Genomic DNA, 15,153 nt, shown 5'->3' with positions numbered 1-15,153 from the left:
TCACCCTTCCTATCAATCCCTATTTCACTTGACCTTACAGCATGATCCTTTTTCGAGTTTTCTGCTCCATTGATTCCGTTGTCTTTCTTGACTTCTCTTGTTCTAACTTTCCCCTTAAATTCCTTCTTAAACTTTCAGTTTGTCCCCTCCACCCCGCTATTTAGTTTAAACGTAGCTGTGTTGCAGAATGCTGGTCCTCCCACCTATTAAGGTGCAAACCATCCCTCTTGTATAATTTATCCTTACCGCTAAACATACCCCAGTGATCCAAGAATTTAAATCCTTGCTTCCTGCACCAGTTCCCCAGCCACACATTCAAATCTATTATCTCCCTGTTCCTGTCCTCTCCAGCCCAAGGAACTGGAAGCAAACCGGAGATTACCACCTTGGATGTCCTGCTTTTCAGCCTTGTTCCGAGTTCTCCGAAGTCCCGCTGTAGAATGTCGCTCCTCTTCTTCCCGACGTCATTTGTGCCGACATGCACAACCAAGCCTGGCTCTTCACCTTCGCCCTTGAGGATTTCCTGCACTCTGTCTGCGCTACCCTTAATCCTGGCACCAGGAAGGCAACACACCATCCTCAAATCTCACCTGTTGCCGCAGAAACCCCTTTCAGTCCCTCTAATTATGGAGTCTCCTATTACCACGGCTGTGTGTGATTTCTGGCTTCTCGGCTCTGCCTCCACACCAATTTCTGATTGGCAGGCCTGACCGCCTCTTGGACTGGCAGTGATGTCTGTCTCTACGGTTTCCAAGAGATTCAACCTGTTCCTGACAGGTACTTCCCCCGGGGTCTCTTACACTTGTCTCATCTCTGCCTTCCTCATCGTCTTCTCTCTTCTACTCTCTTCTGGTATGCTCGGTGTAATAACCTCGCTGAAGGTCCTGTCCAGAAAGATCTCGTTCTCTCGGATGAGCCTGAAGTCATCTAGTTCTTTCTTCAGTGCTGCAATATGCTCTGTCAGAAGCTGAACGTGTACACACTTTCAACAGTTATACAAGCCAGCTACACCAGAGTCCCTGACCTCCCACATCATGCATGCAGTACACTGAATCAGCTTGGCAGTCATGTCTTCACCCTCTTCAACTGTGGCATAATCACTTCTCTCAACTTCTTTGTCGAAGACTCCTAAGCCAAAGACTCGCTCTTTTCTCAAAAGAAACTTCCCACGACCCCTGTGTTTTGTTGCAAGTCTGTGGACTTTTAATTTAGGTTAGAGGAGGCCCTAAATGTGTAGGACCTGGGGCCTAGAACACATCTATTTAAACAACACTCACCCACCTTCACAACAGCTTCTGACTTCACTTCCGCCCAGCCCCCGCCGCTCTCTGCTGCAAAAAGCTGAGTTTCCTCCAGGTGGTCTGGTTTTCTCCCACCATCCAAAAATGTGCAAGTTAGGTGGACTGGCCATGCTAAATTGACCAGAGTGTTCAGGGATGTGTAGGCTAGGTGCATTAGTTAGGGGAAATATAGAGGAATAGAGATGGGGAACGTGTCTGGATGAGATACTCTTCGGAGGGTCAGTGTGGACTTGTTGGGCCAAATGGCCTGTTTCCACAATGTAGGGATTCTATGTGTAAGAGAGATAGCAATATCTCACAAGGCAACTACGCACATGGTCAGGAGAATTTAAGGAGGGGCAGGTTTCGGGAGAACAGGAAAAATGCAAATCAGAGAAGTGGGGAGAGGAGGAGAATTCTTCAAGAGCTGAAAGGATTCAGAATGTACCAAATGGAAAAAAGGTAATGGATGGCAGTCCTTAAAAATACAATAAAAGAGTTGAACAAGCATTTGAAGAAAAATGTGTACAGTGTTAGGGGAATAAAAGCAGTGACATGTAATTACTACAAAATACTCTTTCCAAGCGCTTGAGTAGTCATAATGGGCTGAATTGTCTCCTGCTATGCTGCAAGTACCGAAGATTCAATTAAATGTGAATGCCTTTTTGGAACAAAGATCATAAAATTATCATTCTGGACAAAATCAATTATTTACTGTGGAGGAAGATTGCAGGAGGCACAGAAAATTGGATAGCATAGCATTTCCAACAGTCGGAGATTTGGGGGAGGGAGATGACATTCCCCCTTTTAAAGACACTGGCTGTCAATTTTTTTAAATGAAGGAACATAGGTGGGTGAGTGAATGAGTTAAGTGGGCAACCGAATGGCTCAAATGAGTGGGATGTTGGCTAGTCTGGTCTGGTCAGGGGCAAAATATAGTCAGGGATGTGGCAAGATCTGGTTGGGGTTGAGAAAGGTCGTAGTCCAGTGGTTGGAAGGGTAGTTATGATGCTCAGTTTAGCCTTGGCATTAAATGTTTAGTATTTTTTGGCTACGTATGAGGCTAAATCCTCAACTAAGTATCCACACTAAGCTCAGAGTCAAAGACATACATGGAGGATCCAGACCTGTGGAAATCAGCCTATCGAAGTTTAAACTTCTCAAACAATTTTCTCATGTCTGTACATCAGGACCTTTGCAAAATACATCCCACCTCTAACAATCCAGAAATGCAAAAATTCAGGTATTTATGTTTTAATATTAAAGCAATATATATAAAACATCTACTCTTACCTAGCAACTTCTGCAAAACCTGTCCATCATACAAATCTTCTTCAAGAGTTTTCACTATTATTCTTTCTTCTACAAGTACATCATTAATCCAGTCAATGAGAACCTAAAAATTATAATTATTGCACCGTAAATTATACTAATAAGTTCAGATGTTATTTTGCGACAACTAATGGCTTTTATAAATCAGGATTCAATTTGGTACCCACAGGTCCTGTCTGGCCCCTCTATATCATGTACTTTTGAAGGGAATAAAACAGTCAATATTCCAGATGAGCTGCGAATAAGGTTATTAGTAAACATTAAATTTGTTTTAAAATGTGAAATCATCCAAAAAGTCTCAACAACTGGTAGCAGCTTTTGCTGCAGCCTCAAAGCACTATTTGTGAATGGACAAAGCTTGCACCATCATTCCTGTATCTCTTCCAGCGTGCAAGTTTTAATCTGAGCCTTGCTTGGTACTTACATGGAATTCCACTGATCAGGATCTGATCATCATCATTTTACCCTCTCTAATGCTCAAATACCAGAACAATTGTGTGGCATCCGCAAACACCTTCATACAATTATTAATAAAGATGATGAAAAATAATACTAATGACAATCCCACCAGGACTTGACCAGTAACGACTTTCCATCCACATCTATAAACATTACCAACCTATGCCTGCAAGAATACAATGCATTTCTTACTCATCCCATCATCTGTCCTATATATAATAGTTAAATTAAGGAATAGATCACAGTGCTTGACAGCAAATTACCAAAGATTTCAGGATTGTATTACATTGTACTTAACTACTTTACCTTTACAAGTTCTTTGAATTTGGCTTCTTCCTTGGAATGTGGTTCAATCATTGTTCTTTCTTCATTCTCTTCTATAATTGAATCCAGCAGAGAATAAACAAGGAAGTAAGAGAGCAATACTTTGTTTTAGGAATTTGATATTTTTGTATATCAACACCAAATACATGAAAGCCTTAATAAACTAAACATAAAGGAAACCTAAACATTTGAAATGTTATAGTTGATGAATTAAAATGAAAACAAAATCTAGCAATCTGATGATACAGAAAATGAAAAGTGCCACGTACTATTGCATGGTAAAGATTTGCTTTAAAAATAATCAATAAAAATACAAAGCAAAGACTAGCACACTTAAATACCTAGCATTGTGTCCTCTGGATGAATGTCAGTAGGTGTTGGAGACAGTGGAGCATTGATAGCATTTTTACCTTCTTCCTGTAAGTCACTCACTAGAAAGGAACAAAACAGGGTAATAAGATCAGAGAAAATCAAAAGAAAGTTATCAGGCAATATAGTAATTTTAAAAAACTGGTACTAATGAACGGCGACAAACTCTTCCTTTTTAAAATGGATTTTTAAAAAATCAAGAAGCATAAGAGAGAATTCCTAAGCTGCCATTATCATCATGAATTTTCTTTCCCCACAAAATGTTCATCATAAAAATTACTTTATTCTGTAATACCATGATTAAGGTTATGAGTGAAATGCTGGAAAATTGAATTACAATAGTTAGATGCTTGTTTTTGACCAGGACAGACTTGGTGGGCCGAATGGCCTTTTTCCAGATTATAGATGTCTATGACTCGAAAGGCACAGCCCCATCTGTACAATAGCCCCATCTGTACAATAAAGCATCTGCACAAACAACAGCAGGAAATATGTGACCATTTCTATAACTCTGCACCACATCTTTATAACGGATTAGAAATAGTAATTATTCATCATTCCGCAAAACAAAAATTGTTTGTTCTTTTGAAAAAAAAATCCACATTATATCAGCCCTTAATTTGTATTCAGGTTTATATTTTAATTCTGGGTGAAGACTAATGGGACCACAGATCAGAAACACCAGTCAGTCAAATGGTAGAACAGCAAATACTATTTGCACCACATGAAACAATGATCCTTTGCAAACTGCTGAATTAACGTGCTGATGCATTAAGTTATAAAGACAGAAAAAAATGCTAAACCTTCAAACTAACAGAAGTTATTCAGATTAAAAAGAGAAGTGGATTTTCAGAGCTGGGCGGATAAAACATGGGTCAGCTATACAATATTATCTTCAAAACATAATCTCTCATTTTATTAATAGAGTTTAAATACAGCTCTGATCATTGAAGGATATGCAGTCTATTCACCTGATACTCCTGATGAATTTAAAATATGTATAGGCTTTATGGTGAGGAGAAGACAACATTATTAATAGAAACACCATCACACCAGATTAATGAAAAGAACAAAATATTCCTGCATTAACTACAGGTTATGCCTCAGCATTTGCACCACTTGTTTGCTTGTAAAAGCCTGTCATTTGAGAAAACTGACCCCAAGTGGCACCAAATCACATCTAGTCACTTAAGACTTTTTACATTTAGTGAACATAAACTTGTTTGCTGATAAATCACTTGCGAGTAATAATATTGTAGCCATTCATAAATCACGATGAACTAACAAACTTAAGTTATTGAAGCAAATGTACTACATCCAAGATGATTAAAAAATGAGAATGGTGCATCTAAAATTAAATGAAGCTTTGACTGATGAAGAATTATTTGTCGAACAAACTTTTAAACAGGCATCTTAGATTCATGACTACAAATTATCAAATGGTGTGAAAGCAATCTCAAACTCAACTGCAGTTCTTGCCTGTATTATAAATAGCATAAACATAGAACTGTTGGTTATGGTTGCACTAACAAAACCTGTTCTCCACTCATCAATTCACATGCCAGACAAAAAAAAAGTTCTCACTACCTTTTTTCTTGCTCCTTTTCGCCCCACACAAGAGCCCTGCCATCTTTTTAGTAAGAGACAGTTATATATTCCAGCTACGTAATACAGCAGCCCAGCTGCAGGAGGAAGAGTTGCAGCTGGGCCAACCATGAGCTGCCTAGCCAAGTCCCACATGTGTCATTTCTATCATTGTGACAGGGTTGAAAGCAGCAAGAGACACATGCAATGATTATTTCCATTCTAAGCAACAAGGACACAACTAGCATCCTCTGACAACTCTCTAAACAGCTTGCTCATTTTGTTTTACTTGCGGCCAACAATATTGAAGCAGAATATTTTCAGATACAAAGTCCAATGAGTAGAAGATGAGTTAAATATATGCTGTGTTTGTGTGATTATTTCAAACTATAAATCAAAGCCAGTTTCCTCCACTACAGTTATAGGAATGAATATTCATGAAAAGACAGTTTTTTTTGTAGTTTTCTCGTATATTTGATGATACTTGATATTCATATCAAGCCCAATTTAAAGAGATTTCCAGGATTAGACCTGAAGGTAGTGAAAGCTCATTTGCAGAATGTCAACATGAGAAACATACTTTGCATTCAAAGTAATGTTATAGTTCTGAAATGTACTACATTCATCGAGACAGTATAATATGTCCACTTTCTGTACTCTGTAGCTTTGTTATTCTGTAAATATAGACCATCAGATTCCATCCAGACAATTTGCAAGTTTATCCATTAAATATTTTTAAATGAATGAATTTCAGCTTTGCAATGGTGCCACTTATAAAATGAATAGCCTCCTAATAGATATGTGGATAAGTGTCACATCATTACAGGCCTTGTATTCCATGCTTCTATTTTTGTTTGGCAAGATCCATTTTCATTCAGATGATGTTGCACAAATGGTGGAATGATGTATTTTGATGCAAGTTTCTATGCTTATATTACATGTCTGTAAACAAGAAAAATTTAAAAACTTTTGTGAAATTAATCATCCAAGAGGGTCTGGACATCAAGGCATCTTTTAAGCAATTTTATCCTTCTACTCAATAGCCCAGTCATCAGCACAGTGCTAAGATTTACAGACCTGCGGAAACCAACATCTCATGGGTTTCATATCAAATCTCAGGTGCAAAAATCAAATCCCAGGTGCAAAAATCAAATCCTAAAGCACTGGGAAAACTTTACAACATCGGTTGCATGCTCAATCAAAATCATTCCGGGGTCCCTCATTCAGGGATCAAAAAAGGAAATGGATCAACCCAGGACAGTTCGTATACACTTACAATGGTCAATTCAATAATGATATTGTGCAAGAAAAGGCATAAGTGGTTTCTCTACATTCCTCACACAGGGAATTTGCATCAATAGGGGGAAATGCTTAAAAAAACACAAGCCAAAGGTTTATGATTACTTGAGCACATCACTACTACTTTGTGAATATTATCCCAAAAGGGTTGAAACTTTATTGCTAGAACAGCACAGCAGGTCAGGCAGCATCCAGGGAACAGGAGATTCGACGTTTCGGGCACAGGCCCTTCTTCAGGAATGCTGAAGAAGGGCCTGTGCCCGAAACGTCGAATCTCCTGTTCCCTGGATGCTGCCTGACCTGCTGTGCTGTTCCAGCAATAAAGTTTCAACTTTGATCTCCAGCATCTGCAGACCTCACTTTCTCCTTATCCCAAAAGGGAACAAACATGGTTAATACTTTTATATAAAAGTAGAAAAAAACAAAATTTCTTTGTAGTTTTTATCTGCACCATTACTAAACTTTGTTAAAACAAATTCTGTACATTGAAGTGAGCAATTTTTCTTCATCAAAATTTTACGAAAACTGAGGTTTGAGTTGGTGCAACTCCAAAAATAAGATGGCAATTAACATGATCTTCTGCAATACTGAGCCATTTACCATTCTCAATTACAGGATACAGAATTTATCGCGCCAAGAAGTCTGCACCTACAATATCACATCAATGATGCAAGGGTCAGTGGCGGAAAATGAACTGGTATCATGGGGAGACAGTATGGAAATAAAAATAATTGGCAACCAGTCAAACATTAAATTTAGTTTACAGAAATTCAGGTCAAAAGCACAGCTGGGAACATCTCCACACTAGTTTAAGAACTGCATCGTACATCATGATGACAGCAGAACAATTTCTTTTTAAACTTTGATTCTTGTTAGTGCTGTCAGTGTTGAAAGGAGATGACGCATGACTGAACACTATATGTGCAGCAGTATAAAACTGATATACATCCCATAATTGCGCATTTGAAGACAGCATATGTTTCTGGAAGAGAGAGATACAAAGAGGGGCACAAAGAGAAAATAACTTGACAGATAACAGAGTGAAATTTTTTTCTGTTAAGTAGTAAATCAAGTTAGGTTAAAGATATTTTCAATTTAATTGCACCTGGAGTACAAAAATGAAAAAAAAATTATATACATCCTGGACCATTGATAACAGCAAACAAACAATGTTTTCCTGATCAAATCAAAAATGGGGCATTAAGAGCGTACACTTACCAACTCTCAGTAGAGTTGAGATTGCTGTGGCACTAGATGAGTGGGGCAGAAAAGACTATCCACAACTCCATGTCCTATTACAATATGATTTCCACCAAAGGTGGTAATGCTGTAACTGCTGCAGGCATGAAGCTTGTGCATACATTCAAAAACACAGACACACCACCTGTCACTAAAACACAAATACTCAAAAAGACTTTGCAGGTGTATACATCCATTTTAAATTACAAATCTCTGCAACATGCAATGAAGGCAACCAATAAGTCAAGATTTAGGGGGCGACACGGTGGCTCAATAGTTAGTACTGCTGCCTCTCAGCACCAGGATCCCAGGTTAGATTCCAGCCTCGGCGACTGTGTGGAGTTTGCATTCTCTCAGTGTCTACGTGGGTTTCCTCCGGTTTCCTCCCACATTCCAAAGATGTGCAGGTCAGATGAATTGGCCATGCTAAATTGCTCATAGTGTTAGATGCATTAGTTAGAGGGAAATGGGTCTGGGTGGGTTACTCTTCGGAGGGCCAGTGTGGACTGGTTGGGCCGAAGGGCCTGTTTCTACACTGTAGGGAAACTAATCTAATCTAATTTAAAGTTACCACAACACGCAAAAGCTGGACCTTTCAAACATACACATGAACATCACATTGTGTTAAGATATCCACACTAAAAGCTAATATTTTATTCGGATGAGATTCTTACTAATTAAGGAGTGCGAATACTGATAATCGAGATATAAGTGTCCATTTTTGGGGTGGTGCTGCACAGCAAACCACAGACACAAGAAATAAATAATCCCCATGCCACAAAACAAGGGTAAGTTGGTTGGCAGTAATATAAAAAAGCTTTGCTTCCATGGCTTGTGATAAATGAGAACTGGGAGGGTACAATTTCCAACCAACCAATTCAAGAAACTGATTTTGGTTAACTATCAGTGTAATGTGGTCATGTTGTTGCAGGTACTGGATAATGAACAGTTGAGATGTTTGAGAAACAAGGTAATAAGGCTGTGCAGCCATGTGCAAGTGGCATTATAGTAATCTTAGATTGTATAAATTTGGAAGAGAAGGAAGTGCATAAGAATCTGAATTTGTATTTCCATGTTTGTTGAGCATGACTTCAAAAGCATGTGAGCATTTAGCTTGGTAAGGGCAAGTATTTAGGCTAAAAACTAGTTTCATTCTGGGAAACTTTGCGTCATCTCTTCTCAAATGGGTTGGAGTATACAAGCAGGCAAGTCCTACTCCTACTGCAATTGTACAAGGTGCTGATGAGACAAGCTAGAATATTCAGAGCAGTTTTGGTCCCTTCATTTAAGGAAAAATGTTATTCAATTGGAGACCGTTCAGAGAAAGCTCACTAGGATAACCCCTGGTATGGAGGGATTATCCTTGAACAAAGGCTAAACAGGTTAGGACTCTATTCATTGTGGTGAACAAGAATGAAAGGCAATCTCATGAAACAGAATTCTGCAGGAGCTAGAGAGTCTAAACATTAAGAGGATTTTTCCTATCAAAGGAGAGTCTAGGACCAGAGGGGACAGTCTCATAATAAAAAGGGTTGCCAACTTAAGACAAAAATAGAAGGAATTTACTTTCTCAGAAAGTTGAATATCTTTGCAACTCCTGCAGGGACAAGAGTCCTCGTGTATATTTAAGGCTGAGATAGAAAGATTCTTGATCAGTAAGGAAATCATGGGCATAAGGAAAATGGAAGAGAGGAATGCTAGATCAGCCACGAGCCTATTGAATGGAGGATCAGTGGTGCTGGAAGAGCACAGCAATTCAGGCAGCATCAGACAAGCACCAAAATCGACGTTTCGGGCAAAAGCCCTTCATCAGGAATTTGCCCGAAACGTCGATTTTGCTGCTCGTCGGATGCTGCCTGAATTGCTGTGCTCTTCCAGCACCACTGATCCAGAATCTGGTTTCCAGCATCTGCAGTCATTGTTTTTACCTCTATTAAATGAAGGAGCAGGCTCAAATAGCTGAACAGCCTATTCTTATTCTTATGGTCTTAAATAGCCTCATCCTGAGAAAGCAATTGAAGGAGTAGTCATGCTATTTAATTTAAATATGCAATCTATTTTTGAAGTTTGAATTGACAGCTATATGAATTCTCTTTGCTTCAAATTAACATTTTAGTTCAAATTTTTTGAGTTTTGAAAGTGAGTCTTCAAAGAGAAGTCATGAGATGAGAACTACTGAAGTCAAATCAAACTAGAAAACCTTTGTAGCTAAGGATTTACAAAATAACTATTTTGAAAACAGTGACTACAGTCATAGTTTTAGCATAAGCTATACTATCTGCTACCATAAACAAGGTCGTGACAAAGTTTATTTACTAAAAATATACTTTTTGTTTATTAAAATCTAATTTCCTTTCTAATAAATTGGTTTATCATGAATTGAAATATTTGTTATTTTAAAAAATTAAGAAACATTTGGTAAAATAACTTCACTAACGATTAATATTTTATACTATTGGGTCTTGCTAAGCAGTCCCAGGAAGAATGTCCAAGCTGATAAAGGAGATGACGTAGAAATAAGTGCCCACTTTTTTTGGGTGCAATTGCCAAGTGACATATACGTATACAAGGGAAGAGAGGAAATAAGATCCTTAATCGCTCCATTAAATAAAAAGATACATGTTTGGCAATGATATAAAAGAACCTTTGCTGTCACAGTTTGTGATAGAAGAACTGCCTTTGAACATGGGCATTTCCATGACAGCATAAAATGAAACACGCTATCGAAGTAATCTAAAATATAGCTCTTAGTTTATTAGAATTTTACCTAGATATATCTGAACTGAAAAATCTTATAATCTCAGAAATTTCAAAAATCATGGAGAGTATGGTCTACAAGAATAGTTTGAACAAGGCTGGTTCACATAAAGAGACATTAGAACAGTTGATCAAAAACTTATGAAGGACACAGGTTTTAAGAAGTATCCTAAAAGGGGAAACAGTCAGTCATAGAGTCAGAGTCGCAGGTAGATAGGATAGTGAAGAAGCTGTTTGGTATGCTTTCCGTTATTGGAGTTGGGAGGTCATGTTGCGGCTACACAGGACATTGGTTAGACCACTTTTGGAATATTGCGTGCAATTCTGGTCTCCTTCCTATCGGAAGGATGTTGTGAAACATGAAAGGGTTCAGAAAAGATTGACAAGGATATTGCCAGGTTTGGAGGATTTGAGCTATAGGGAGTGGTTGAATAGGACCGTTTTCCGGAGCATCGGAGGCTGAGGAGTGACCTTATAGAGGTTTATGTGGCTGAGACACATGGCAGAAGTTCCATAGCTTTGGACCTGGGTAGTTGAAGGTACAACTGGCAACAGTGATTTAAATCAGAGTCTAGAATGAAAGGAGCACAGAGATCTACAAGAACCTTTAGCTCTGGAGGTGGTTATAGAAATAATGAAGGGTGAAGTCACAAGGAGACTTGAAAACAAGCATAAGAACTTTTAAAAACAAGGCACTGTGAATCAAGAACAAAGGAGTGTGCAGAGAGGTAACAGGCAAACTGGACCTGGCACAAATTAGAATAGAGGCCAAGTTCTAGTAGAGCTTGGCTTTATGAAAACTGGGGTTTTCAGCAAGAGATCCAAAGACCAGCAATATTAGAAGTTGAAGTAGACACTTTTAGAGTTGGAGCTGATGTGTGGTCAGAGCTCTCAGGGTCAAACGTAATGCTAAGAGATCATATCTCCTTTGTCCCCTGACAAAGGATAATGTAGAAAGATTACAAATTCTATAATTGTGAATAAAAGGAATTTACTCAAGTGGGTCTGTGAATAAGCGAGTAGTAGGTTAACATTCTAAGGTTGCCTCTCAAAGGGTTTGCTTTCTCTTCCAATTTTTGCAAAGTGTTTATACATGGAATTGTCTGTTCTAAAGCTATCAGATGTCACGCTCATTTTCAGTTTTTCTATTTGCAGTCTAGTTTTGGAGTGTAGTACAGCATCACCTACTGGATGGTTATGTACATTGACATAACGAATCCTTCATGCAAATGCATACAGTATTACAAGACGATAAAAAAAACTGCAACAGGAATTTGAACATTTTCTGTATGCATGGCCCAATATAGTTGCAAAACAGGGTTTTTGATTCATTCTTTCTCAAGCATGAATGTTGTACGTCCTTGATGCCCAATACCTTTTCTTTTATATAGTGAATGACTCAACATTTTCCTTGAAAAGACAAGTCTAGGTTCAACTAAGTCCTAATACTTCATATTACTAAAGGGAGTGCTAACAGGGTGACTACATAAAACTAATATCAACATTATGATTCCATAAACAAACTTCCTTTATAGTGTAATGCAAAACAGTTTTATACTTAAAATAGAAAAACAAGTGCCTCAACTTAGGACAATGTCTTCGCTCAGCAGCATCCATGACTTTATGGATAAGTATAAAGCATAGTTTGAAAAATAAAACTAAAATGATATCAAAAATGAGAGGTTATACCGATCAGAAAGGCTGAACAGGCAGGGGAATTTATGCCAAGAAATGAAAAGACTGACTGGTGGCCTTAAAGCAATCTTCAGCACTATTAAAGATTCTAGTTGGACAGATTTAAAGGTGTTTCCAATTGCACTAGGCCAAATCCAAGGGCTATAATTAAACTAATAAATAGAGTCATCGAGTTATACAGCATGGAAATAGACCCTTCAGTCCATATCATCCATCCCGACCAGATATCCTAAACTGATCCAGTCCCATTTGCAAGCATTGGGCCTATATCCCTCTAAACCCTAACTATTCACGTACCTATCCAGATACCTCTTAAAATGTTGTAATTGAACCGACCTCCACCACTTCCTCTAGCAGCTCTTTCCAGGCATGACCCTCTGTGTGAAGAAGTTGCCCTTACATCCCTTTTGAATCTTCCCCCTCTCACCTTAAACCTATGCCATCTAGTTTCCCCCCCCCCCACCCCCATCGGGAAAAGATCTTGGCTACTGACCCTATCCATGCCCCTCGTGATTTTATAAACCTCTGTAAGGTCACTCCTCAGCCTCCAATGTTCCAGGGAAAAAAGTCCCAGCCTACTCTGCCTCTCCCTATAGCTCAAACCCTCTGATCCTGGCAACATCCTTGTAAAGCTTTCCTGAACCCTTCCACGTTTAACATCTTTCCTGTAGCAGGGAGACCAGAATTGCACACAGTATCCTAAAAGTAATCTCACCAATGTCCTGCAGAACCACAACATGTGAATCCAGGAAAAATGTCTTCATTCCATTATAAATACTGAACATAAATTTGTCACATGGAACTTGAGGAGTAGCGTAGACAAACAGTATAGATGTATTCAAGGGAAAGATAGTGAACATAAAAGAGAGAAAGGAATAGAACTATACGATAATAGGGCTAGTGAAGCTCATGTGGCGTATTAGCCTTTGCATGACACTGTCAAACTGTCTGTTTTGCTGTAGATCTACAAGAAAGAATACTTTTAAAATGTGTACTTCAGTAAGAAGGAACAGTTCAGTTATTTAGAAAATATATTTCTGGGTGTTTTTTCCAGAAATTCAACTTACAGGAGACGTGCATTGCAATAAAATCCTGACTGTGACACAGGGTGATTGTGTACTGGTTTAGCTAATCAAATATTCAAGAAGCAAATCTTAGCAGGACTTAATACACTTAATGGTAAGGTCCTCAGGAGTGTTGCTAAACAAAGAGACCTTGGAGTGCAGATTCATAGCTCCTTGAAAGTGGAGTCGCAGGTAGATAGGATAGTGAAAGCGGCGTTTGGTATGCTTTATTTTATTGGTCAGAGTATGGAGTACAGGAGTTGGGAGGTCATGTGGCAGCTGTACAGGACATTGGTTAGGCCACTGTTGGAATAGTGCGCGCAATTCTGGTCTCCTTCCTATCAGAAAGATGTTGTGAAACTTGAAAGGGTTCAGAAAAGATTTACAAGTATGTTGTCAGGGTTGGAGGAGTTGAGCTATGAGGAGAGGCTGAACAGGCTGGGGCTGTTTTCCCTGGAGCGTTGGAGGTTGAGGGGTGACCTTATAGAGGTTTACAAAATTATGAGGGCATGGATAGGATAAATAGACAAAGTCTTCTCTCTGGGGCCAGGGAGTCCAGAACTAGAGGGCATAAGTTTAGGGTAAGAGGGGAAAGATATGAGACCTAAGGGGCAACTTTTTCACGCAGAGGGTGGTATGTGTATGGAATGAGCTGCCAGAGGAAGTGGAGGAGGCTGATACAATTGCAGCATTTTAAAGGCTTTTGGATGGGTATATGAATAGGAAGGGTTTGGAGGGATATGGGCTGGGTGCTGGCAGGTGGGACTAGATTGGGTTGGGATATCTGGTCGGTATGGACGGGTTGGACCGAAGGGTCTGTTTCCATGCTGTACATCTCTGTGACTGTAAGATCTGCTTTGGTCATGAGAGATCAGTGTAGTGTGTAACCAATGTGTGTTGGTTACAAACTACATTGATCTCTCATGATCAAAGCAGATCTTCTTGAATATTTGATTAGTTAAACCAGTACACAATCACCCTGTGTCAGAGTCAGGACTTTATTGCAACACACATTTGTACTTCTATTGTATTGCTATAGTTTAAGTTAATTTTAAAACTGAGAGCAAAGTGAAGAACCAAACTTGGTTTTAAATTTTGAGGATATGAAATCCCAATTTCATTTCAGTTCCACTTTGGCACAAAACAGCACAATCAAGATTCAGATAAGAATGGTCATTCAGCCCAGCCAAACAAATTCCTGGACAAAGATTCCCTAATAAAAACCTTAACTTTACATCCAACAGCAATGCAAACATTGGCACAAATCTTGCAACACTTAATCACATTGAATACATTCAAATCTACATTTCTCCACCTTGTGCAGTATTCCACAATAAACTGAGCAATGTCAGGCACTTCCTTTCTGAGAATTTCCTCCTATGATGAATTTAGTCTCAGCATCAATCCAATACCCAGAACAAGATCTGAAACACACCAAGCAGGAAACTGCAGGCACGAGCTAATAAAATATTTGTGGAACAACTTTACTAGCATCAATATAAGAAGCAATGTCACTAAAAGTTATTGAACTTCATGTAAAAGCCTAATTCTGAAAGATTCAGCCACTCGCTTGGTATTATTGTTAGCTCTGTGCCAAAATATTAACTTAGGTTCCCCGTATAGTTACAAACTGCAACTTGCCTTATCTCTCGGTTTCTCATTGCATAAACTACAACATTAAATGTATCTCACTATCACTAAAGGAGTAAGTTTCAACAAATACACCATGGACAGCAATACATTTAATGACA

At 38.8% G+C, this 15,153-nt stretch overlaps 1 protein-coding gene across 3 annotated transcripts in view; it reads right to left on the bottom strand.

Annotated features, from left to right (window-relative positions):
• The window catches only part of LOC122559552 (beta-parvin), an 81,097-nt gene that overhangs the window by 40,564 nt on the left and 25,380 nt on the right, over positions 1-15,153 (bottom strand). For 2 of the 3 annotated variants that reach the window (XM_043709207.1, XM_043709209.1), the window contains exons 2-4: positions 3,737-3,826; positions 3,378-3,448; positions 2,574-2,676 (exon numbers count right to left, since the gene is read on the bottom strand). In XM_043709207.1, the coding sequence (XP_043565142.1) occupies positions 2,574-2,676; positions 3,378-3,448; positions 3,737-3,826 (264 nt within the window). Of the gene's footprint in view, positions 1-2,573; positions 2,677-3,377; positions 3,449-3,736; positions 3,827-5,351; positions 5,424-15,153 lie in introns of those variants that run through there. The other variant, XM_043709208.1, reaches the window with a different exon arrangement.

This window comes from Chiloscyllium plagiosum, chromosome 19, assembly GCF_004010195.1.
Source record: "Chiloscyllium plagiosum isolate BGI_BamShark_2017 chromosome 19, ASM401019v2, whole genome shotgun sequence".
NCBI classification, from domain to species: domain Eukaryota; kingdom Metazoa; phylum Chordata; class Chondrichthyes; order Orectolobiformes; family Hemiscylliidae; genus Chiloscyllium; species Chiloscyllium plagiosum.
Note: the sequence above shows the minus strand (reverse complement) of the source record. Positions and strands in the feature narration are given on the sequence as shown.